This window comes from Sapajus apella, unplaced genomic scaffold, assembly GCF_009761245.1.
Source record: "Sapajus apella isolate SASKATOON/1434 unplaced genomic scaffold, GSC_monkey_1.0 scaffold83, whole genome shotgun sequence".
Lineage (NCBI taxonomy): Eukaryota > Metazoa > Chordata > Mammalia > Primates > Cebidae > Sapajus > Sapajus apella.
Window position 1 is genome coordinate 3334797 of NW_022437023.1, and position 23729 is coordinate 3358525.

At 44.1% G+C, this 23729-nt stretch overlaps 1 protein-coding gene across 1 annotated transcript in view; it reads right to left on the minus strand.

The window, feature by feature from the left end:
- Positions 1-5678: 5678 nt before the first annotated feature.
- SLC26A8 (solute carrier family 26 member 8) overlaps positions 5679-23729 on the minus strand; it is a 97370-nt gene continuing 79319 nt past the window's right edge. The window contains exons 16-19 of the mRNA XM_032253544.1: positions 19191-19562; positions 15221-15275; positions 14939-15123; positions 5679-6473 (exon numbers count right to left, since the gene is read on the minus strand). Coding sequence (XP_032109435.1) covers positions 6045-6473; positions 14939-15123; positions 15221-15275; positions 19191-19562 — 1041 coding nt within the window. The 3' untranslated portion in view covers positions 5679-6044. The remainder of the gene's footprint in view (positions 6474-14938; positions 15124-15220; positions 15276-19190; positions 19563-23729) is intronic.

The following is a 23729-nucleotide window of genomic DNA, read 5'->3' on the forward strand; positions in this document are numbered from 1 at the left end:
TAATATTTATATTTTTAGCAGAGACAGGGTTTCACCATGTTGGCCAGGATGGTCCCCATCTCTTGACCTCATGGTCCGCCCACCTTGGCCTCCCAAAGTGCTGGGATTACAGGTGTGAGCCACTGCGCCCCTCCCACTTTACCCCTTCTTTAATGCTGTACCAGTTATAACTGGTTAATCAATTTTCCTTATTTGATTAATTTGAGAGGGGCTGGATGCTATGAGTTTATATCAGAATATTTTTAAAAGACATAGTCAAGCATCTGGTTGGTTTTTCTGAGGTCATGCATCAAAACCAATATTTAACCATTAATATGGTTTGGCTCTGTGTCCCTGTCTAAATCTCATCTTGAATTGTAATCTGAATTGCAATCACCACATGGGAGGGATCTGGTGGGAGGTGACTGGATCATGGGGGCAGTTTCCCCCATGCTGTTCTCATGATAGTGAGTTGTCACCACAGCTGGTAGTTTTAAAAGCGTTTGGCAGTTCCCCTTTTGCTCTCTCCTGCCACCTTGTGAAGAAGGTGCCTGCTTTCCCTTGGCCTTTCTCCATGATTTTAAGTTTCCTGAGGCCTCCCTTGCCATGCGGAACTGTGAATCAGTTAAACCTCCTGATATGGTTTGGCTGTGTCCCCACCAAATCTCAACTTTAATTGTATCTCCCAGAATTCCCATGTTTTGTGGGAGGGACCCAGTGGGAGGTAATTGAATCCTGGGGGCTGGTCTTGCTCACGCAATTTTCATGACAGTGAATAAGTCTCACAAGATCTGATGGTTTTATCAGGGGTTTCTTCCACTTTTGCATCTTCCTCATTTTCTCTTGCTGCCACTATGTAAGAAGTGCCTTTCGCCTCCCACCATGATCCTGAGGCCTCGCAAGCCATGTGGAACTGTAAGCTCAGTTAAACCTCTTTTTCTTCCCAGTGTCAGATATGTCTTTATCAGTAGCATGAAAATGAACTAATACAATAAATTGGTACCAGTAGAGTGGGGCATTGCTGAAAAGATACCTGAAAATGTGGAAGCAACTTTAGAAGTGGGTAATAGGCAGAGGTTGGAACAGTTTGGAGGGCTCAGAAGAAGACAGGAAAATGTGGGAAAATTTGGAACTCCCTAGAGACTTGTTGAATGGCTTTGCCCAAAATGCCGATAGCAATATAAACAATAAAGTCCAGGCTGAGGTGCTCTCAGATGGAGATGAAGAACTTGTTGGGAACAGGAGCAAAGGTGACTCTTGTTATGTTTTAGCAAAGAGACTGGTGGGATTTTGCCCCTGCCCCAGAGATTTGTGGAACTTTGAACTTCACAGAGATGATTTAGTTTATCTGACAGAAGAACTTTCTAAGCAGCAAAGCATTCAAGAAGTGACTTGGGGCTGGGCGCGGTCGCTCACACCTGTAATCCCAGCACTTTGGGAGGCTGAGGTGGGCGGATCATGAGGTAAATGGATCAAGACCATCCTGGTCAACATGGTGAAATCCCATCTCTAAAAATAAATAAATAAGTAATAATGATAATAATAAAAAGGAAGTGACTTGGGAACTGTTAAAGGCATTCAGTTTTTAGGGTAAGCAGAACATAAAAGTTCAGAAAATCTGCAGCCTGACAATGTGATAGAATATAAAGACCCATTTTCTGGGGAGAAATTCAAGCTGGCAGCAGAAATTTGCATAAAAGTAGCAAGGAGTCTAATATTAATCCCCAAGACCTTGGGGAAAATGTCTCCAGGCCATGTCAGAGACCCTCATGGCAGCCCCTCCCATCACAGGCCCAGAGGCCCAGGAGGAAAAAGTGGTTTCATGGGCACAGCCCAGGGTCCCCATGCTGTGTGCAGCCTAGGGACTTGGTGCCTTATGTCCCAGCTGCTCCAGTCATGGCTGAAAAGGGACAACATACAGCTCAGGCTGTGGCTTCAGAGGGTGGAAGCCCCAAGCCTTGGCAGCTTCCTCAGGTGTTGAGCCTGTGGGTGCACAGAAGTCAAGAATTGAGGTTTGAGAACCTCCACCTAGATATCAGAAGATGTATGAAAACGCCTGGATGCCCAGGCCAAAGTTTGCTGCAGGGGTGGGGCCCTCATGGAGAATCTCTGCTACGGCAGTGCTGAAAGGAAATATGGGGTTGGAGCCCCCACAGAGAGTCCCTACTGGGGCACTGCCTAGTAAAACTGTGAGCAGAGGGCCACTGTCCTCCAGACCCTAGAATGGTAGATCTGACAGCTTGCACCATACGCCTGGAAAAGCTGCAGACACTCAACACCAGCTTGTGAAAGCAGCCAGGAGGGAGGCTGTACCCTGCAAAGCCACAGGGGTGGAGCTGCCCAAGACCATGGGAACTCACCTCTTGCATCAGCATGACCTGGATGTGAGACCTGTAGTCAAAGGAGATCATTTTGGAGCTTTGAAATTTGCCTGCCCCCACTGGATTTTGGACTTGCATGGGCCCTGTAACTCCTTTGTTTTGGCCAATTTCTCCCATTTGGAATGGCTGTATTTACCCAATACCTGTACTCCCATTTTTATCTAGGAAGTAACTAGCTTCCCTTTGATTTTACAGGCTCATAGGTAGAAGAAATTTGCCTTGTCTCAGATGAGACTTTGGACTGTGGACTTTTGGGTTAATGCTGAAATGCGTTAAGACTTTGGGGAACTGTTGGGAAGGCATGATTGGTCTTGAAATTTGAGGACATGAGATTTGGAGGGGCCAAGGGTGAAATGATATGGTTTGGTTGTGTCCCCACCAAATTTCAACTTTGATTGTATCTCCCAGAATTCCCACATTGTGGGAGGGAACCAGGGGAAGGTTATTGAATCATAGGGCCCAGTCTTTCCTGTGCTATCCTCATAATAGTGAATAGTCTCAGGAGATCTGATGGTTTTATCAGGAATTTCCACTTTTGCTTCTTCCTCATTTTCTCTTGCTGTCGCCATGTAAGAAGTGCCTTTTACCTCCTGCCATGATTCTGAGGCCTCCCAAGCCATGTGGAACTGAAAGTTCAGTTAAACCTCTTTTTCTTCCTAGTCTTGGATATGTCTTTATCAGCAGCATGAAAATGGACTAATATACCTCCTTTCTTGGTAAAGATATTACCTGGTTTCAGGTAGTATCTTTATAGCAGTGTGAAAACAGACTAAAATAGATCGGTGCAATTGTAGGAGAGAGGATCAAGGTCTAGACTCTATGACTTAATGGTGCAAGTGTCAGAAGCCATTGATTCTGTGTTTATAGACTCTCCTCTAATGGATACATGGGACTAGAAGGGAACTGAAGTGAGAAGGTGGCAGTCTGTAGAAACTGGGCTCTCTGTGCACTTCTTAGTCTCCTGTGTGTGTATGTGTGTGTTTAAGAGACAGAGTCTCAGGCCAGGTGCAGTGGCTCATGCCTGTAATCCCAGCACTTTGGGAGGCTGAGGCGGATGGATCATGAGGTCAAGAGATCGAGACCATCCTGGCCAACATAGTGAAACTGCGTCTCTACTAAAATATAAAAATTAGCTGGGCGTAGTGGCGCACACCTGTAGCCCCAGTTACTCGGGAGGCTGAGGCAGGAGATTGCTTGAACCCGGGAGATGGAGGTTGCAGTGAGCCGAGATCGTGCCACTGCACTCCAGCCTGGCGCCTGGCGACAGAGCGAGACTCTGTCTCAAGAAAAAAAAAAAGAGACAGAGTCTTACTCTGTCATCCAGGCTGGAGTGCACTGGTGCAATCTCGGCTCACTGCAACCTCTGCCTCCTGGGTTCTAGCAATTCTCCTGCCTCAGCCTCCTGAGTAGCTGGGACTACAGGTGCATGCCGCTATGCCTGTCTAATTTTTTTTATTTTAGTAGAGATGGGGTTTCACTGTGTGGCCCAGGCTTGTCTCAAACTCCTGAGCTCAAGCAATCCACCTGTCTCAGCCTCCCAAAGTGCTAGGATTACAGCCGTGAGCCACCACGCTGGGCCTATCTCCTGTTATAAATATGAAATGTTTCCTTGGCTTTGGCAGATTTCTGTGCCTGTCCCTGCTATCCTGACAACTTACTCCTGGTTTGACATTTCTAGTTGAGCCTTTGGTATCATAGGCTCCATCTAGTTGTGAGCCAGGATGTTCAGCTTCTGTTCTCATCCGCGGTCACCGCTCTTGGTTCCCCATTTGGCCCTGCCCTTCTAGCAGTCATTGGAACTTGCTTTAAGCCTAATTCCTACTTATCCTTCAGATCTCAAGTCATATGTCATTGTCTTAGGGAAAACTTTGAGACCCAAGACTAGGTCAGGTCCTCTTGATATGCCCCCAGAGTTTATTGTGTTTCACCTTTACAATTTGTAATTTATTACTTTCATAATTTGTAATTATTTTTGTCCGTTCTACACCCAGCCTACATCTTCAGCACCTGGGACAGTGCTTAGTACAGAGTAGGCGTTCAATAAATGTGTTCAGTAAACATGAAACAATGAAGCTTGTGACTTTGGCCTCTACCTCTTTTTGTATTTACAAGGTCATATTGCATATTATATCTCAGTTTATGCATGTATAAATAAAGATAATATTGTCTTACCTACCTCGCATTTTGAGATGCTATGCTTGTAGCAGATGCTTAACAAAATGCTTGTAGAATGAGTGAATATATATGCTATCTCTATGATAAAATAAATCTATATTTTAACAAAGATTTATTTCATTTAACAAATAAGGGAAATGTAGTACTCAAGCAGGAGGAGTCATGTTTTTTGAGTTGGGAATAAAATTCAGGATTTTTTTTTTTTTTTTTGAGATGAAGTCTCACTCTATTGCCCAGGATGGAGTGCAGTGGTGTGGTCTCTGCTCATCACAAACTCCGCCTCCTGAATTCAAGTGATTCTCCTGCTTCAGCCTCCCGAGTAGCTGGACTTACAGGCACCTGCCACCATACCCAGCTAATTTTTGTATTTTTAGTAGAGACGAGGTTTCACCATGTTGGCCAGGCTGGTCTTGAACTCCTGACCTCAGGTGATCCACCTGCCTCGGCCTCCCAAAGTGCTAGGATTACAGGTGTGAGCCACTGCACCCAGCCGCAATTCAGGATTTCACATACCTTTGCCTAGGGGGTCTGTATTTTTCTTCTGATCATAGTTTTATACTAGACATATTTTAAATGGGGAAGGGGGAATTTTTTGAATGGATTTGGACAAAACTGGTAATGATTAACTTTTCCAACTTCTAGGCTGACTGTGGCTGTCACAGATTTTAGCTCCTTGGTACACCAAGAGTACAGATTCCAAACTGCACATATCTTAAAAACTTGTAAGGAAGTAGTGGTGAGTGTGAATCTGAATACCAGGGAGAGTTCCATGAAGGGAACTCATAAAGGGAACTCCCATCAGTTGGTACAGCTAATTGGCTTTATGAAACCAGTGGCAGGATAAGATCTTGACCTCTAAGGATGACAGCAAAAGTGCTTCTTCAGCTTAGCAGGACTTTGTACCACAAGTCTCACAAGCTGGCTTACTTTTGGCCTGGCTTAACCTGCCTATTTTCCCAATTTCCCCATTAGTACAGGGAGGATACTTTGCGTGTAAAATACAAATGCTACTTAATTTTTCTTTTTCTTGTTCATCTCTTCTCCACCATGTCCACTCCCTTCCGGGATCCCTCTCATTTGACATTTCCTTTGAAATACAGAATACAGAGAAGGGAGAAGGTACAGGAAGGATCCAAATGTTACTAGAGTTATATATTTTATTTGAGCTTCATCTCTTTGGAGAAAGGGGAACAGGAATGAGAGGATTAAATTAGAGATAGTCTGGCACAAAGCCCGGAGATGTGGGGTATGTGAAGAAGGAAACTCATGACTAGAATATATGCTGAAGGTGAAATGAGGGGAGCCCAGATAGGGAATTCAGAGATAATTGTTGGCATTTAGTAATATGATCTGGGAGGGGATCCCAGTGCAGAACAAGGAAGAAGGCCAGCAGGTGGTAGGAGTCAAAGTGCCCAGTTTATATCCAGTCTAGGTCTCTGGACCAATTGACCCCTCTTTGGATGGGAGGATTTGCCAGGATTATCCAACCCCTTATTTCCAGTTTGTCTCCTAGATGTCCTCATTGCTGTTGCCCTTTGGTGAGTATGAATCCATAGGATGGCGTCTCCTCCCCACTGACCATTTCCAAGGCTGAGTCTGAGAGTGGGTGGAAGCCACAGATGGATGATACACAGGCCAGTAATGCCGCTGAGGAAAAGTTCGAGCTCTTGGCCTAGTTTTGGGGTTGGGCTCCATCTCCGGCTCGGTCTCGGTCTCAGGCTGGAGCTCGAGTTCCATTTCAGGCTCCAGCTCTGACTCTGGCTCCAGCTCCCGATCCAGGTCTAGGTCCAGACCCAGCCCAGCCTCTTGATCTGACTCCAGCTCCAAATCCAACTCCGACACCTCTTCTATTGGCGGTTGGATCTTGGTGAAATCTGGACTTGCATTTTTTTGGCTTCCTAGGAAACTGCCGCTCATTTTATATGCTGAGTCGTCATTCTGAAATACAATTAGGTGGGTTAAATTTCTAATTAAATTTAACTTTCTTCTGAATGCAGTGGCTCATACTTGTAATTCCAGCACTTTGAGAGGCTGGGGCAGGAGAATCACTTTAGTCCAGGAGTTCAAGGCCAGCCTGGGCAACATAGTGAAACTTCCATCTCTACAAAAAAAATAATAGGCCGGGCGTGGTGGCTCAAGCCTGTAATCCCAGCACTTTGGGAGGCCGAGGCGGGTGGATCACGAGGTCAAGAGATCGAGACCATCCTGGTCAACATGGTGAAACCCCGTCTCTACCAAAAATACAAAAAATTAGCTGGGCATGGTGGTGCGTGCCTGTAATCCCAGCTACTCAGGAGGCTGAGGCAGGAGAATTGCCTGAACCCAGGAAACGGAGGTTGCGGTGAGCCGAGATCGCGCCATTGCACTCCAGCCTGGGTAACATGAGTGAAACTCCGTCTCAAAAAAAAAAAAATAATAATAATAATAATTAAAAATATTAGCTGTCCACGGTGGCACATGCCTGTAGTCCTAGCTACTCAGGAGGCTGAGGGAGGAGGATTGCTTTAGTCCAAGAGGCTGAGACTGCAGTGAGCTATGTTTGTGCCACTGCACTCCAGCCTGAGCAACAGAGTGAGACTCTGTCTAAAAAAAAAAAAAAAAAGAAATTTAACTTTTGTATAGTCAAGGAATTTCAGAATACAATAGGACTTAAGGTAATAGAACCATGGGTTCCTTGCAGAGTAAAAAATATTTCTTGCCTAAATCAACTTTTCTTTTTATTTTCTTTTTATTATTATTTTTGAGACAGAGTCTTGCTCTGTTGCCCAGGCTGGAGTACAGTGGCATGATCTTAGCTCACTGCAACCTCTACCTCCTGAATTCAAGTGATTCTCTTGCCTCAGCTTCCCAAGTAGCTGGGACTACAGGCGTGTGCCACCAGGACTGGCTAATTTTTGTATTTTTAGTAGAAACAGAGTTTCACTTTGTTGGCCAGCCTGGTCTTGAACTCCTGAGCTCAAGGGATCTGCCTGCCTCAGTCTCCCAAAGTGCTGGAATTACAGGCATGAACCACTGCACCCACCCTTTATTTTTTATTAAAATATATATTTTTAATTTTCTTTAAAATACCAATGACATTGTCCATAAATCTGCTTTTCATCTTCCTTGTACCCTCTGGTTTCTCAGTTACTCACTATTCTTCAGACTCAGTCAATTTCCAACTTAGAATTTCTCTGGCTTTTCTTGCTAGGCTGGATTTCACGACCAGCCATGGACACTTAATGACATTCTGAAACAGCTTGTCTTCTTTATCTTACTTGTCTCGCCAGCCCCCAGTGCAATCCTTGACAGGGCATGTAAGGCTGTGTGTGACCTGGCCTCCTGCCATTCTTCTTTAGCTTTATTTCAGCTGTGGTCCCCGCCCTTTGCTCTCACTATAAAGTTACCCAGAGTTGCCTGACTTCTGCTCAGCTTTGTACATGCCACTCCCTTTGCCTGACTTGTCCTCCTCCATCTTGTCCACATCCACTTAGTCATCACTCCAGATTCAGAGCCAAGATGACCAGGTAGGACCATAGCTTCTTTTGTGTTCCAACTACGCCTCATTCACACTTCCATCGTAGCACCAGTAACGTATTGCTTTATTTATTTACAAACCTACCCCTTCCTAGACTCTAAGATTGTGGTAGGACAGGGCCTGGTTCTTGATATCCCTGGTACCAGGCACTGAGCTTGTCACACAGCAGGTGCCTACAAGGCCTTCGATCAGCCTTGAATCAGCCTTGTAGCAGCATTCCCCAAAATTAATCACTTCACCCTTCCTGAAACATTTTCTTCTCAACAACCATATGATACTCTTCTGCTTTTCTGCCTTCCTTCCTGGTTGCTTCTTGGTCTCTTTGCAGTCTCCTCTACTTCTGCTGGACTTCTAGATGTTGGTATGCCCCAGGGCTTGATTCTGGGACCTTTCTCTTCTCTATCTATGCTCTCTCCCTAGGGACTTTTATTTTAGGCCCATAATTTTCATTACCATCTATATGCTGATGATTCTTTGGTTATAACCCTTACCCTGATCTGCAGGTCATATATTCACTTCCATTCTTGACATCTCCACTTGAATGTTTAATAGACATCTTGATTTTTTTTGTGTGTTTGAGACAGAGTATTGCTCTGTTGCCCAGGCTGGAGTACAGTAGTATGATCTTGGCTCACTGTAACCTCCACCTCCCAGGTTCAAGTGATTCTCCTGCCTCAGCCTTCCAAGTAGCTGGGACTACAGGCCTGTGCCTCCATGCCCAACTAATTTTTGTATTTTTAGTTGAGAAGGGGATTTACCATGTTGGCTAGGCTAGTCTCAAACCCTGGCCTCAAGTGATCCATCCACCTTGGCCTCCCACAGTGTAGGGATTACAGGCCTGAGACCATGCCCAACCCAGGCATTTTGAATTCAATAAACATGAAATAGAACTTGCTCCCCTCCTAGTCTTCCCTAATGTACTAACATTCTTATATTAAGAATGGGCTCAAGCAATTCACCCACCTCAGCCTCCCAAAGTGCTGGGATTACAGGCATGAGCCACCACAGTTCCCTAATGTACTAACATTCTTATATTAAGAATTTATTTTTTGGCTGGGCGCGGTGGCTCAAGCCTGTAATCCCAGCACTTTGGGAGGCCGAGGCAGGTGGATCACGAGGTCAAGAGATCCAGACCATCCTGGTCAACATGGTGAAACCCTGTCTCTACTAAAACTACAAAAAATTAGCTGGGCATGGTGGTGCGTGCCGTAATCCCAGCTACTGAGGAGGTAGAGGCAGGAGAATTGTCTGAACCCAGGAGGCGGAGGTTGCGGTGAGCCGAGATTGCGCCATTGCACTCCAGCCTGGGTAACAAGAGTGAAACTCCGTCTCAAAAAAAAAAAAAAAAAAAGAATTTATTTTTTAAATATCAGAAAACAATTGACATATTTAATACCGACTCTTAATATAAGAATGTTAGTACAGGCCGGGTGTGGTGGCTCACGCCTGTAATCCCAGCACTCTGGGAGGCCGAGGCGAGTGGATCACGAGGTCAAGAGATCAAGACCATCCTTGCCAACATGGTGAAACCCCGTCTCTACTAAAAAAAAAATTTAAAAAAAGGCCAGGTGTCATGGCTCATGCTTGTAATCCAAGCACTTTGGAGGCCAAGGCGGGCAGATTACCTGAGGTCGGGAGTTCAAGACCAGCTTAACCAACATGGTGAAACCTTGTCTTAAAAAAAAATAACAAAAACAAAAAATTAGCCAGGAGTGGTGGTGAGTGCCTGTAGTCACAGATACTCAGGAGGCTGAGGCCAGAAGGATCACTTGAACCCAGGAGGCGTAGGTTGCAGTGAGCCGAGACTGCACCACTGCATTCGTACCTGGCAACAATGAAGGCTCCGTAAAGAAACAAAAAACAAACAAAAAAAACCCAGTGAAACCTCTTTGGAATAGTAAAATGATTCACAAAACTAGCCAAATAATTTAATAAAAACCAACGAGTTTTCTATATGCTAGCAATTGCCTTTAGAAAATATAATGAAAATGGCCAGGTGTGGTGGCTCATGCCTGTAATCCCAGCACTTTGGGAGGTGGAGGTGGGTGGATTGCTTGAGCCCAGGAATACAAGACCAGCCTGGGCAACATGGCAAAACCCTATCTCTGCAAAAATACAAATATTAGCTGGGTGTAGTGGTGTGCGTCTGTAGTCTTAGCTACTCGGGAGGCTGAGGCTGCAGCATTGCTTGAGCCTAAGAGGTCAAGGCTATGGTGCACTGTGATCATGCCACTGCACTTCAGCCTGGGTGACAGAGTAAGACCCTGTCTCAAAAAAACAAAAAAGTAAAACATATAAAGTATCTAGGATTTCTCTATGTGAAGAAAGTCACAAAACCTTACTATGAATGAAACATTTAAGAAGACAATAAATGTAGAGACCCTTCATGTTTCTGAATGAGAAGAATGAATACTATGAAGATATAAATTCTCAAGTGATTATATATTTTTAGTACAACTCTAATGACTATTTCAATAAGATTTGTTTTTGAGGGGTGGGGACCTGACAAAAAATTCAAAAGTTGGCTTGGAAGAAGAAATTGGTAAGAATGACTTAGCAAATTTTGAAATAGAACACTGATGACATAGGACTTCTTAACCAAATGTTAAAAGTGTGTTATACAGTGGACAGGCATGGTAGTTCATGCCTGTAATCCGAGCACTTTGGGAGGCTGAGGCAGGTGGATCACGAGGTCAGGAGATCAAGGCCATCCTGGTTAACACAGTGAAGCACCGTCTCTACTAAAAACAAAAAATTTGCCGGGCATGGTGGCCTGTAGTCCCAGCTACTTGGGAGGCTGAGGCAGGAGAATCACTTGAACCCAGGAGGCAGAGGTGAGCCAAGATTGCACCACTGCACTCCAGCCTGGGCGACAGAGGGAGACTCTGTCTCAAAAAAAAAAAAATCCAGTCTAGTGCCTTTGGTGATTGACAAAAAGTTAAAATAAAAAATTTTTTAAAAAGAAAAAAAGTATATTATATAGCAATAGTAATAGAAACAGTGTGACTGGGTGCAGTGGCTCACACCTATAATCCCGGCACTTTTAGAGGCCAAGGTGGGTGGATCACCCGATGTCAGGAGTTTGAGACTAGCCTGAGCAACATGGTGAAACCCTGTCTCTACTAAAAATACAAAAATTAGCCAGGTGTGGTGGCTCGCACCTGTAATCCCAGCTGCCCAGGAGGCAGAGGCAAGAGAATTGCTTGAATCTGGGAGATGGAAGTTGCAGTGAGCCAAGATTGTGCCACTGCACTCCAGCCTGGGCAACAGAGTGAGACGCTGTCTCAAAGAACAAAAACAAACACACAAAAAAAAACACTGTGATAGGCCGGGCGCGGTGGCTCACGCCTGTAATCCTAGCACTTTGGGAGGCCGAGGTGGGTGGATCACCTGAGGTCAGGAGTTCGAGACCAGCCTGGCCATCATGGAGAAACCCCATCTTAAAAAACAAAACAAAACAGAATAGAATACAACAGAACAGAACAGAATAGAATAAAACAGAATTGAACGAATGAATAAATGAATGAGCGATTTAAAAACAAAAACAAAAACAAAAAAAACCACTGTGATACTGAAGCTATACAGAACAGTGAAATCCACAACTAAGCTAGAAATAGACTCTAGTTTTCATAAGAATATAATATTTTATGAAAATAACGTATCACATCAGTAGGGGAAAGAAGGCTTATTCAATAGATGGTTAGATGGTGCAATGGTTTGCATGCATGGCTTCCAAAACCCATGCTGAAACTTAATCCACATTGTGGTGGTATTAAGAGGTGAGGCTTTTTGGGAAGTGATTAAGTCATGAGGGCCCTGCCCTTGTGAATGGATTAGTGCCTTATAGAAAAAAAAAGGGCTGGAGGGAGCTTGCATAGGCCCTTTTGTCCTTCCACCATCTGCCATGTGAGGATGCTGCTGAGAGAAGATGGAACAAGACACTGAAACTGCCAGGACCTTGATCTTGGACTTCTCACATTCAGAACTGTGAGAAATAAATATCTATTCATAAATTACCCAGTCTCAGGTATTTCTTATTTATAATGAACTAAGATAGATGGTATATAGCCCAAAATAGTTAGCTATAAAGATTAAAGACTACCCTTTAATGCCTGTACACTGAAATACATTGTATTTACATTAAAGAGTATAATATATATTCAACCTGAGGAAGCTGAAAAAAAGTATAACATATAAAAAATAAAAACATAAAAATCTAGAAGAAAATATGTCTTATTTACTTTCTAAGTGGGAATGATTTTCTAAATAAAAAGTAAATATAAATAAGAAATCCCAGCACTTTGGGAGGCTGAGGCAGGTGGATCACCTGAGGTCGGGAGTTCAAGACCAGCCTGACCAACATGGAGAAACCCTGTCTCTACTAAAAATACAAAAAAATAGCTGGGTATGGTGGCACATGCTTGTAATCCCAGCTGCTTGGGAGGCTGAGGCAGGAGAATCGCTTGAAACCGGGAGGCAGAGGTTGCAGTAAGCCCAGATCATGCCATTGCACTCCAGCCTGGGCAACAGAAATGAAACTCTGTGCCCCCCTCTCAAAAAAAGGAAATATTAATATGACTAAATAATATCTAAAAACAAGCATGTTGAGTATCATAATTATAATTATAATTTATAATCATAATTATAAATAAAAAATAGAGTAACTTCCATTTATAGTAAATGAATTATGCAGCCTGCATAATTCAAACCAATTACTTTATTAGTAGCTATTAGTTAACTATTTGCTTTTTATTAACTACTAGTTAGTTTTTAAATTTACTAGTTTTAACTACCAGATAAATTTTTTTTTAATGTATTTTTAAAAACTTTTACTTGAAGGCACCATAATCCTAACAAGATCATGAAGAACTACCAGGCCAAGATTTGGGAAAAGGTGGAAATCTAGCCAGGTGAACCTGGCATTTGGGGCCACTTTTTTCCTGAGGGTATTTGATGATTGGAAGTGGCACATATATGTCGATCAGCACTTTTGATGGCTTTAAGGGCTTAGACTTACAAACATTGGATTCCAAGGCCTGCCAAGGAAGGGACTATATGGTGAACCGTCACATAGACTGTAGTGGAGCTTTGGGTCACGTGAATGGCCTAGTAAACCTCAAGTCTTGAAATCTGATGAAGGAGATCCTGGATTGCTAATGCCTTCAGGTATCTGCCAAAACCATCAAATTCCTTCTGGAAGAAAAATATCTCAGGCCTTAAATTATTTTTATAAACATTTTCCAAATAAAATGTCTGACGCACACCCAAAAATTACCAGGTACACTAGACTTTGACGGTGGAAGACGTATGTTGAATATCTATGGCAATAGTTCTTAAAGTGTGGTTCCTGTCCCGAAGCGTCAGTATTACCTGATAACTTACTAGCTATGCAGATTTGCCGGTCTTACCCCAGACCCACTGAATCAGAAATTCAGGGGATTGGGACACAAAGGGGCCCAGCAGTCTGGGTTTTCACAGCATATTAAGGTGATTCTGATGTATATTGAAGTTTGAGAACCAATGGAAGTCTCTGAGCATAAGGACCACCTCTGGTCAGAGATGCTGTCAAGAGAATTCTTGCTTCACATTGGGTGAGCCCTGAGGGTCCTTTCAATGCAATGGTTGTGAGATTCTATGATTTTATGATTGGGAATGGACTATAGAGCAGAATAGAAAAAGTCCGTTCAAACCTAGCTATCAGGGAAAAAGTTGTTCTGAATAAGCAGAGACATATAACCTGTGATAATTTTCAACAAAGTAAGGGTTATCATTAGTAATATATTACATTAAAAAAAAAAAGAAGAAGAAAAGAAAAAGGCTGTGTTTGACAAGCCTTGCTCTTATTGAATTTTTTTTTTTTTTAATTAGAGACGGGGTTTCACCATGTTGGCCAGGCTGGTCTCAAACTCCTGACCTCAGGTGATCTGCCCATCTTAGCTTCCCAAAGTGCTGGGATTATAGGCATGAGCCACCATACCCAACCAAATTTTGTTCTCTTTTTTCTTTTTTTAAAGGTAGTCAGGTGAAGCAGTGGGAGCGGAAAACGAATAAAGCATCTTTAACTGGTTGTGATCATCAGTCATAAACACCACTGCACTCGAACCCACCGCTTCCTGGAATTTTTAATAACATTTTTTTACTCTGGTAATACTTTTCTTGTCATAAAATGTTTACATATTACTGAAATGTAGTAAGTCAAAGAATCAGAGGTTTTGTTTAAAAATGATTTCTAGTCATTAGATAATATTTTAGTGCCCATCTGTTTTTAATTTCCTTTTTTTGGAAACCTTTACACAGGTACTGATTTGAAAATGCTGAAGTGGGCCAAGGTCTCAGTATTAATAAAACACTGAAAATTCAGACTTATTTATCATTCTCCTTTGCATTTGGTCAGGTCCAGTAAACCTCATTTTACAATGTAAAGGTAATAAAACTGAGGTATTAGACAAGATTAGGGATCTAAATCTCTGCTAGTTCATTAGTTTTATTCATCCCAAGAGTGAGTAGGATGGGGAGGAATTCTGAAGGTATAGCTAGGGGAGACATTTAAAATATTTAGCAACTGGTAAGAGACACTAGCCCAGAATGCTGTGGAAGGATTCTTGAGGTCTATTCTGGGTCAGGCAAACCCTCTCTTCAGTTAGGGAAATATCTTGAATGGGACCCCGATGCCATGACAGTTGGGGACACTTGGTTGCTCAGATCCACTGCTTTTTACCAGGTGGTAAGGAAGCATTTCAACACGCAGCCATACTAAATATCTTTCCTGGAGATTATTCATCTAACTGATCAGGTATCCTGACTCCTGGCCCCCACCCATCCCTCACCCATTCCCCACCAACCTCCATCCCTTCCCCCAACCCCATGCTGTGTCTGTTTGTCTGACCTTCTCTATTTCCGAGTAGGTTTCCCGGATCACTGTCTCAGATTCATCGATGCTTAACTCGGAGGCGTCTAGAACCTTCCTTGACAAGGCAAACAGCATGGCATCATGAACGCTAAGGAACAGCTGGGCCTTGGTGATGCCGGCGTCAAAGAAATCATTCCTCTCAAATGCCCTGACTACAGAAGCTGCAAACCAAACCCAGAACACACACAATGTCAGACACCTGGGAAGCAGAGGACCTAGGGTGCAAAACAGCCCTCTCATGGGGTGACGGATACTCACAGTGACACCCTGCGATGAGTATCAAAATGTTGGCATTATGAAAGGCATTGCATATCTGTGGGGGAAGAGAAAATCAGTATCAGAAGGCTTCATACTTGCTAGGAAAGGCCTTCTAATTAGCTGAGCTTTAAAATCCCTTTAGTCCTTCACTTGCCTGAGGGTATATGTACCTTGCATCCCAATTCAGCTCTACAAACATTTGATGAGTGGACTTTTCTACTCCAGAAAACATCTAAAGTGCTGGGAATGCAAAGGAGAATCAGACTGTCTCAAGCGAGGGTGGGGAGCAGGAGGGAGGGCTGCCCATAGTCTCTAGGGGGTAAAGAGTATATGTCAAGAGAGGACGTCTGCAGGAGGAAAGCCTGAGACAGGTACAAGTGTGATGCAAACAATCACGAGAGTCATCTCAAGCAACTATATTTTGGCATGACGGCCTAATGTTTGCATGTGAACCCCCTTCCCCCTGGAGTTTACTGAGTAGAGGAAGCAAGATGTGGCCCAGAGACGCTCAAGTGATACAGTAGGGAATGGAATTTCAGAAACCCTGAGGGCCATATTCAGAGCTATGCTGCAAAGTTGCATTTGATTTTAGTAAAACATCAGATGTTTAACTATCAGATGAGTAAGCATCAGCTACTGTCCTCAAGTTTACTTCAGCCAATATATACACTGTGGGGCAATAAATCTCAAAGTTCACTTCAAAGGAAATCAGTATCAACCTTAATATTCTAAAATTGAGTAGACACCAATCCTGTGCACTAAGTTAAAAACAAACAAACAAACAAACAAAAACCAGACTTTGCTTCTTTTAGTACCAAGAGGAAACAGTCATTCTTGATCATATGACAAATCAAGTCATTTGGCAAAGGGCCACAACAGACTGACTCTAAATGACAAGTGCTGGAAAAGGAAAGTCCCATGAATTAGGAAAGAGCTTAATCTGAGTGGTTGTTTCCAATAAGAAGGGTCTGTAGCCGGGTGTGGTGGCTCACTCCTATAATCCCAGCACTTTGGGAGGCTGAGGTGGGTGGATCATGAGGTCAGGAGTTTGAGACCAGCCTGACCAACATGGTGAAACCTCATCTCCACTAAAAATACAAAAATTAGCTGGGTGTGGTGGCATACGCTTGTAATCCCAGCTACTCAGGAGGCTGAGGCAGGAGAATTCAGGAGTTCGAAACCAGCCTGGGCAACACGGTGAAACCCCATCTCTACTAAAATACAACAAATTAACTCGGTGTGGCAGCGTGCACCTGTAGTCTCAGCTACTCGGAAGGCTGAGGCAGAATTGCTAGAACCCGGGAGGCAGAGGTTGCAGTGAGTGGAGATTGCACCATCGCACTCCAGCCTGGGCGACAGAGCGAGACTTCGTCTCTTAAAAAAATAAAGAAGGGACTGATGGGTTTTTCTTAGGTTCCAGTTTTCAATTATGAAGTAAATAAAACAGAACAATTTCTTTCAATAAGGCAGTATACACAACAATTACAAAGGGAGTGAAGAAACCTGTATTTTTATTTAATTGTTATTATTTTAAGACAGAGTCTCACTCTATTGCCCAGGCTGGAGTGCAGTGGCGCCTTCTTGGCTCACTGCAACCCCCGCCTCCCGGGTTCAAGCAATTCTCCTGCCTCAGCCTCCTGAGTAGCTGGGATTACAAGCACATGCCACCATGCCCAGCTAATTTTTCTATTTTTAGTAGAGATGGGGTTTTCACCATTTTTGGTCAGGCTGGTCTTGAACTGCTGACCTCATGATCGGCCCGCCTGGGCCTCCCAAACTGCTGGGATTACAAGCATGAGCCACCGCGCCTGGCTGTAACCTGTATTTTTAGAGTGCAAAAGTATACCATGAATCTCTGAAGGCTGAAAGTTAAAGGTGTCTGACATCGTCTCCATGTTGGGGATGGAAAAGAAAGTCATCAGCATGGGCCAGGTGTGGGTGGGTGCTGCCAAAGACCGGAAGATATGGTGCCTAGCCGGGCGCCGTGGCTCACGCCTGTAATCCTAGCACTTCGGGAGGCTGAGGTGGGTGGATCACCTGAGGTCAGGAGTTCAAAACCAGCCTGGCCATCATGGTGAAACCCCATCTTTAAAAAATAAAAATAAAATAAAATAAAGATATAGTGCCTCTACAAAAGGAGGAGGAGCAAGGGAGACAATGGCACAACTGTACCATGGAACAGGGAGAAAGTGGGATCTAAAGTCAGATGCTTAAAGTTCCAATGCTGGACAGGCCACTTATTAGCTGTGAGCCTCAGACTCTTAAGGGAAAGTATGGCCTGTCTCTCAAGGTAGTTATGAAAATTACATGGTGATTGTGTAATACATGCGTCCAACTCTGTCTGGCATGTAGTAGACACTCAGCAACATGGGTTGAATAAAATCTAAAGTAACAACTATAGCCCAAGACCAAGAGAGGAGAACACAGCCCAGTAGAACAATCTAAGATGGAAAAGCCCAAATAACAAGAGATTATCGAAGTATAATCTCTTATACTTTACTTATACAATAAACGGCATTTATTGACTCAGAAAACAGGGTTGAAAAATAAATGGATCTCATGGACCAGAAAGCTCTTAACCTCTCCCAAACCTCTCATTTTGTGGATAAGAAAACCGAGACCCAGTGCAGTTTAGTAACTTGCCACAGGTCAGATGGACAGTGATACATCCCAGACCGCGAACCAGAGTTCTTTCTGCTATGAAAAGCTTCCTCTTGCCCCAGACCAAAGAGAAGCTGGACTCACTTAAGAGGCAGTCATATTCCCTTAGGAATAAGAAAATGTGACAGAACAGGATCTGAGGATAAAAGAAGGAAAACCATCCAAAGGAGCAAATCTTAAGCACACAAACACAGTGAGTGTTCAGGATGTTCAAACCTGAGCCATCACCAAGAGGGAGACAGCGTGCTGTAAACTGAGATAAGCTGGCTAAAAAGGAATACTGTACTTGTGAGTCATTAAACAAATCAATATGGCTGTTGTGCACCTAAACTGCCTGTACCATATAGGAGGGAGAGAAAGAACTGTCAGAGAAACTCAAGAGTAGAAAAGAAGTCAGGTCCCACGGACACAGCTTTTGAAGGGGAAATCATCCCTGTCCTTTTCACCTGAACATGTGCCAGTGAGGAAGGAAGTGGGGAAGACCCTGCAGCCACTGGACAGGCGGCCCCAAGCTAGAGATGTCATTTCATCCCAACTTCTTCAAACTGGAGCACAAGACAGCCTAGTGCCTTTTACAGTCCTGGCTCAGAGCAGCTGGACCATGGAGAATTCCTGGTGAGCTGCTTTTTTTCTGAAGCATTCAGACCTATTCCTTGAAGACATTTGCAGCTGAATCCCAGGATGTTCTGGGAGTTGCTGGGCATAGCTCAGATTGCTGTTTCAGTGGAGTTCAGAGAGTCCTCTTTTTTATTTCTTGAGAAATCATAATGTGATATGCTTACCGAACCAACCTCAGTTCAATACATCAGAACTGGTTCATTTTAGAATGGGTGTGGTGGCTCACGCCTGTAATCCCAGAGCTTTGGGAGGCCAAGGTGGGTGGATCACTTGAGGTCAAGAGTTTGAAACCAGCCCGGCCAACATGGTGAAACCCCGTCTCTACTGAAAATGCAAAAATTAGCAGGGTGTGGTGACACACGCCTGTAGTTCCAGCTACTCGGGAGGCTGACGCTGGAGAATCTCTTGAACCTGGGAGGTGGAGGTTGCAGTGAGCTGAGACTGCGACACTGCACTTTAGCCGGGACAACAGAGCAAGACTCCGTCTCAAAAAAAAAAAAACAAAAAAGAATTGGTTCATTCTCTTTTTGTTTTGATTGACCTTATACTGCCTTCAGTGTCCAAGGTTCTGGTGGCCTAGCAGTCACATAGCAGCTGATCAGTGGCCAACAGGATCCAATCAGGATCAGGGTGGGGTTGGGGATGGTAGGAGGTGGATCAGACCTTCTGCCGAGGCCTCCCCAGTACTTGCCTGTCTTAAAACGACTAACCCCCGTGCATCCACATAGTGTACCATGGAGAAATCCAGGATGATGGTGTGGACACTGGGCAGTAGAGGCGCATCTGAGGAAGGGATGAGTGATCTAATCCTCCCCCGGCTTTCCGCCACGTCAGGCAGCACTGGCGAGCTGTTTCTTGATGGGTTATTAGGAAGTGAAACATTCTCCACCTCCTCCAACTGTTGCCCTTGATTTTTCTGAGACACGGATGATACCGTGTATGGCAATTGGTCTTCGGATGAAGATTGGCTTGTGTTCACACTCTCAAAACCTGAGCAGTGGATCAGGTTAATGGAGGATGCGCTGGGATCCAGTTTATTTTCAAATCGCTCTGTGTAAACAATCTGGGATGACAGAATTAGGGGAGGGCTGCGGTAAGACTCCAAGAGGGCCTGGAAGGGCTTGCAACGATGCTGTTTCTTCTCTCTGCCAGCTCATGTCCCTCTCTCAAGAAGCTTCTCCCCCGACTAGGTACTGTGCATTTTTTACTTGGACATCTGTCACTTCAAGCTCACAACTGAAGGTGCCGCAGTCATCTTTCCTCATCTTCACCACCCACGGCATCCCCTCCCAACTTCTGATGTTCGTCACTGGCCCAGTAAGCCAGACTTAAAACATCTTTGTTTTATTCCTTTTCCTCATCCTTAGGTCCTAGTTAGTCTCCAGAGCCTACTATTACCTTGTGTGAAGTATTTTTTTTCCCATCAGTCCCTTGTCTCAGCACCTCCTTTATCAGTGCAACAGTCTCCTTTCAGACTTCCTTAAGAAGACAAAAAGCACTTGAAGGCTGGGTGCAGTGGCTTGTGCCTGTAATTCTAGCACTTTGGAAGGCTGAGGCAGGTGGATCGCTTGAGCTCAGCGGTTCGAGAGCAACCTGGGTAACATGGCAAAAAATACACACACAAAAAAATGTTGGATGTGTTGGCGAGCCTATAGTCCAAGCTACTGGGGAGGCTGAGTTGGGAGGATTGCTTGAGGCTGGGAGGTGAAGGTTGCAGTAAGCTATGATTGCACCAATGCACACACCAGTCTGGGCGACAGAATGAGACCCTGTTTCAAAAAAAGAAAAAGCTGGCACGTGCCTGTTGTCCCAGCAACTCAAGAGGCTGAGGTGAGAGGACCCCTTGAGCCTGGGAGGTCAAGGCTGTAGTGAGCTGCGACCACACCACCACACTACAGATTGAGCAACAGAGCAAGACCTTATCTCAAAAAGAAAAAAGAAAAATTACATCAGCAAGGCTGTCTTTACTTTTCACTGCTGTCAATCTCCAAAGGCCCAGATTGCCTGCTATAGCTTAAGGACAGTCCCAAGGACCAGGAACACAATTATGTACAGGATGCACATGTGGACTCTGCATTCACAGGAACCAGACTCTACCCAGCAGTGTGCACGTGCTCATTAAAGGATAAGTAAAGCCAGGCATGGTAGCTCATGCCGGTAATCCCAGAACTTTGGGAGGCCAAGGTGGGTGGATCACCTGAGGTCAGGAGTTTGAGACCCACCTGATTAACATGGCGAAATCCCATCTCTACTAAAACAAAATTAGCCAGGTGGGGTGGCACATGCCTGTAATCCCAGCTACCTGGGAGGCCGAGGCAGGAAAACTGCTTGAACCCATGAGGCAGAGGTTGCAGTGAGCCGAGATTGCGTCACTGCACTCCAGCCTGGTGACAGAGCAAGACTCTGTCTCAAAAAAAAAAGAATTAGCTGGGAGTGGTGGTGCATGCCTATAATCCCAGCTATTTGGGAGGCTGAGGTAGGAGAATCGCTTGAACCTGAGAAGAGTTTTCCATGTGCCAAACATCATCCCATTGCACTCCAGCCTGGGTAACAAGAGCAAAACTCCATCTCAAAAAAAAAAAAAAAAAAAAAAGGATAAGTAAGAATACATATGGATGAGAACTATAAGCCACATGTAATAATGAGAAAAATACCTTTGCTAGAGTGGTATAATTCTGAGTGACATTTCCATTTTTAAAAAAATTGTTATTCTAACAATGTTGCTTGTGAAATAAATTTTAAAGGGGGTAGGGGTAAAAAGAAAAAAAGTTTAAAATTTAAAGATAAAAACTATATAAGGTAGTATATATTGTATAGCAGAAAAGAAAAGAAAAGTGGCGTGGATAGATGATAATACTGCAGTTTTCTATTCAAAGGAGAGAGTTGTCCTCAAGGCTTGAAGGTCACTGGGGCCAGGCATTTGGGGAACAGGCCAGGGTTAGCCCAGTGGCATGGAGATGCGAGCTCCTCTAGGCAGAGGGAATTCTCTGAGAACCGCCTTTTTTTTTTTTTTTTTTTTTTTTTGAGACAGAGTATCTTTCTGTCACCCACGCTAGAGTGCAATGGCGCAATCTTGGCTCACAGCAACCTCTGCCTCCTAGGTTCAAGTGATTCTCCTGCCTCAGCTTCCCAAGTAGCTAGGATTACAGGCATCAGCCACTACACCCAGCTAATTTTTGTATTTTTAGTAGAGACTGGGTTTCACCATGTTGGCCAGGCTAATGAACTCCTGACCTCCAGTGATCTGCTCGCCTCAGCCTCCCAAACTGGGATATCGAGGCGTGAGCCATTGGGTCTGGCCATCTGAGAGCTGCCTTTTCTCTCCTTCATCTACTCTACATTCTTATCTTTTTACAATCCCCTCATGTCTTATCTGCCTGACCTTACTTCCCAGGCTAAGCCTCTTATCCTAACAGCCTCACATTTATTTCTACCTTGGTGTAGAAAGTGTCCAAGCCTGTCTACGGACTGGGAATCCTCTTTTTTCCTACCCAACATCAATCCAAAATTCTCTCATAAATTTCCTAGCACAGTCTGTTGCTACCATAAAGTTTTTCTGACTTTTGAGCTCATGCCAATCTCCCCTTACCTGAAGTCTTAAGAGCTGTTAGAATCTAAACATACAGTTTAAAACACGGCCAAATACTATATTACATGATTCACTAACCTATTTTATCAATTTTAAGATACACCACCGTTCTGAAAGGAAAAAAACATGCACTAAAAATTAAACTATGACATGTCATAGATTACATGATGTATCTAAATGTCAGAGATGTGAAAAATATCTTAGGATTGATAAGATACAGCAATAGCTTTATATGACACATTAATAGAGACTTGTCTTCCTAATTTGATTTAAAACTCCCTGATCTGTTTCAAAAGAATCCTGTGATTCTGAGGGGCTATAGATAGGTGGAGGTATAGATGAAACAAGATTGGCTATGAGTTGATAAATCTTCAAGCTGATGTGGGACATGAGTGTTCATTATACTTCTCTCTACTTTTGTATGTGTTCAAAATTTCTATGAAAAAAATTTTTTTAAAGAACTACCTAGCCAGGCGCGGTGGCTCAAGCCTGTAATCCCAGCACTTTGGGAGGCCAAGGCGGGTGGATCACGAGGTCAAGAGATCGAGACCATCCTGGTCAAGACCATCCTGGTCAACATGGTGAAACCCCATCTCTACTAAAACTACAAAAAATTAGCTGGGCATGGTGGCGCGTGCCTGTAATCCCAGCTACTCAGGAGGCTGAGGCAGGAGAATTGCCTGAACCCAGGAGGCGGAGGTTGCGGTGAGCCGAGATCGCGCCATTGCACTCCAGCCTGGGTAACAAGAGCGAAACTCCGTCTCAAAAAAAAAAAAAAAAAAAAGAACTACCTGGATAACTTGAGAACATTATGCTATGTAAGCCAGTCACAAAAAGGCAAGTATGATTCCACTTATATGAAGTATCTCGAATAGTCAAATTTATAGAAAATAGAATGGAGGTTACCAGAGAATGAGAGAACAGGAGAATGGGGAATTGTTTTTGTTTTTGTTTTTGTTTTTTGAGACAGTCTTGCTCTGTTGGCCAGGCTGGAGCTCAGTGGTGCAATCTTGGCTCACTGCAACTTTCACCTCCCCAGTTCAAGAGATTCTCCTGCTTCAGCCTCTCGCATAGCTGAGATTGTAGGCATGTGCCACCACAGGCTAATTTTTGTTGTTGTTGTTGTTGTTGCTGTTTTTTAAAGATGGGGTTTCACCATGTTGGTCAGGCTGGTCTCAAACTCCTGACTTCAGGTGATCCGCCCGCCTCAGCCTCCCAAAGTGCTGGGATTACAGGTGTGAGCCACTGTGCCTGGCCAATTTTTGTATTTTTAATAGAGGTGGGGCTTCACCGTGTTGGCCACGCCAGTCTTGAACTCCTGACCTCAATGATCTGCCTCCCAAAGTGCTGGGATTACAGGCGTGAGCCACTGTGCCCAGCTAGGATTGTCATTTAATGGGTATCAATTTTCAGTTTTACAAGTTGAAAATATTCCAGAGTTGGATGGTGGAGTGATGATTGTGTACCAATGTGAATATACTTAACACTACTGAACTGCACATTTGAAAATGGTTAAGATGGCATATTTTGTCTGGGTGTGGTGGTTCATGCCTGTAATCTCAGCACTTTGGGAAGCGGAAGTGGGCAGATCATCTGAGGTCAAGAGTTTGAGACCAGCCTGGCCAACATGGTGAAACCCCA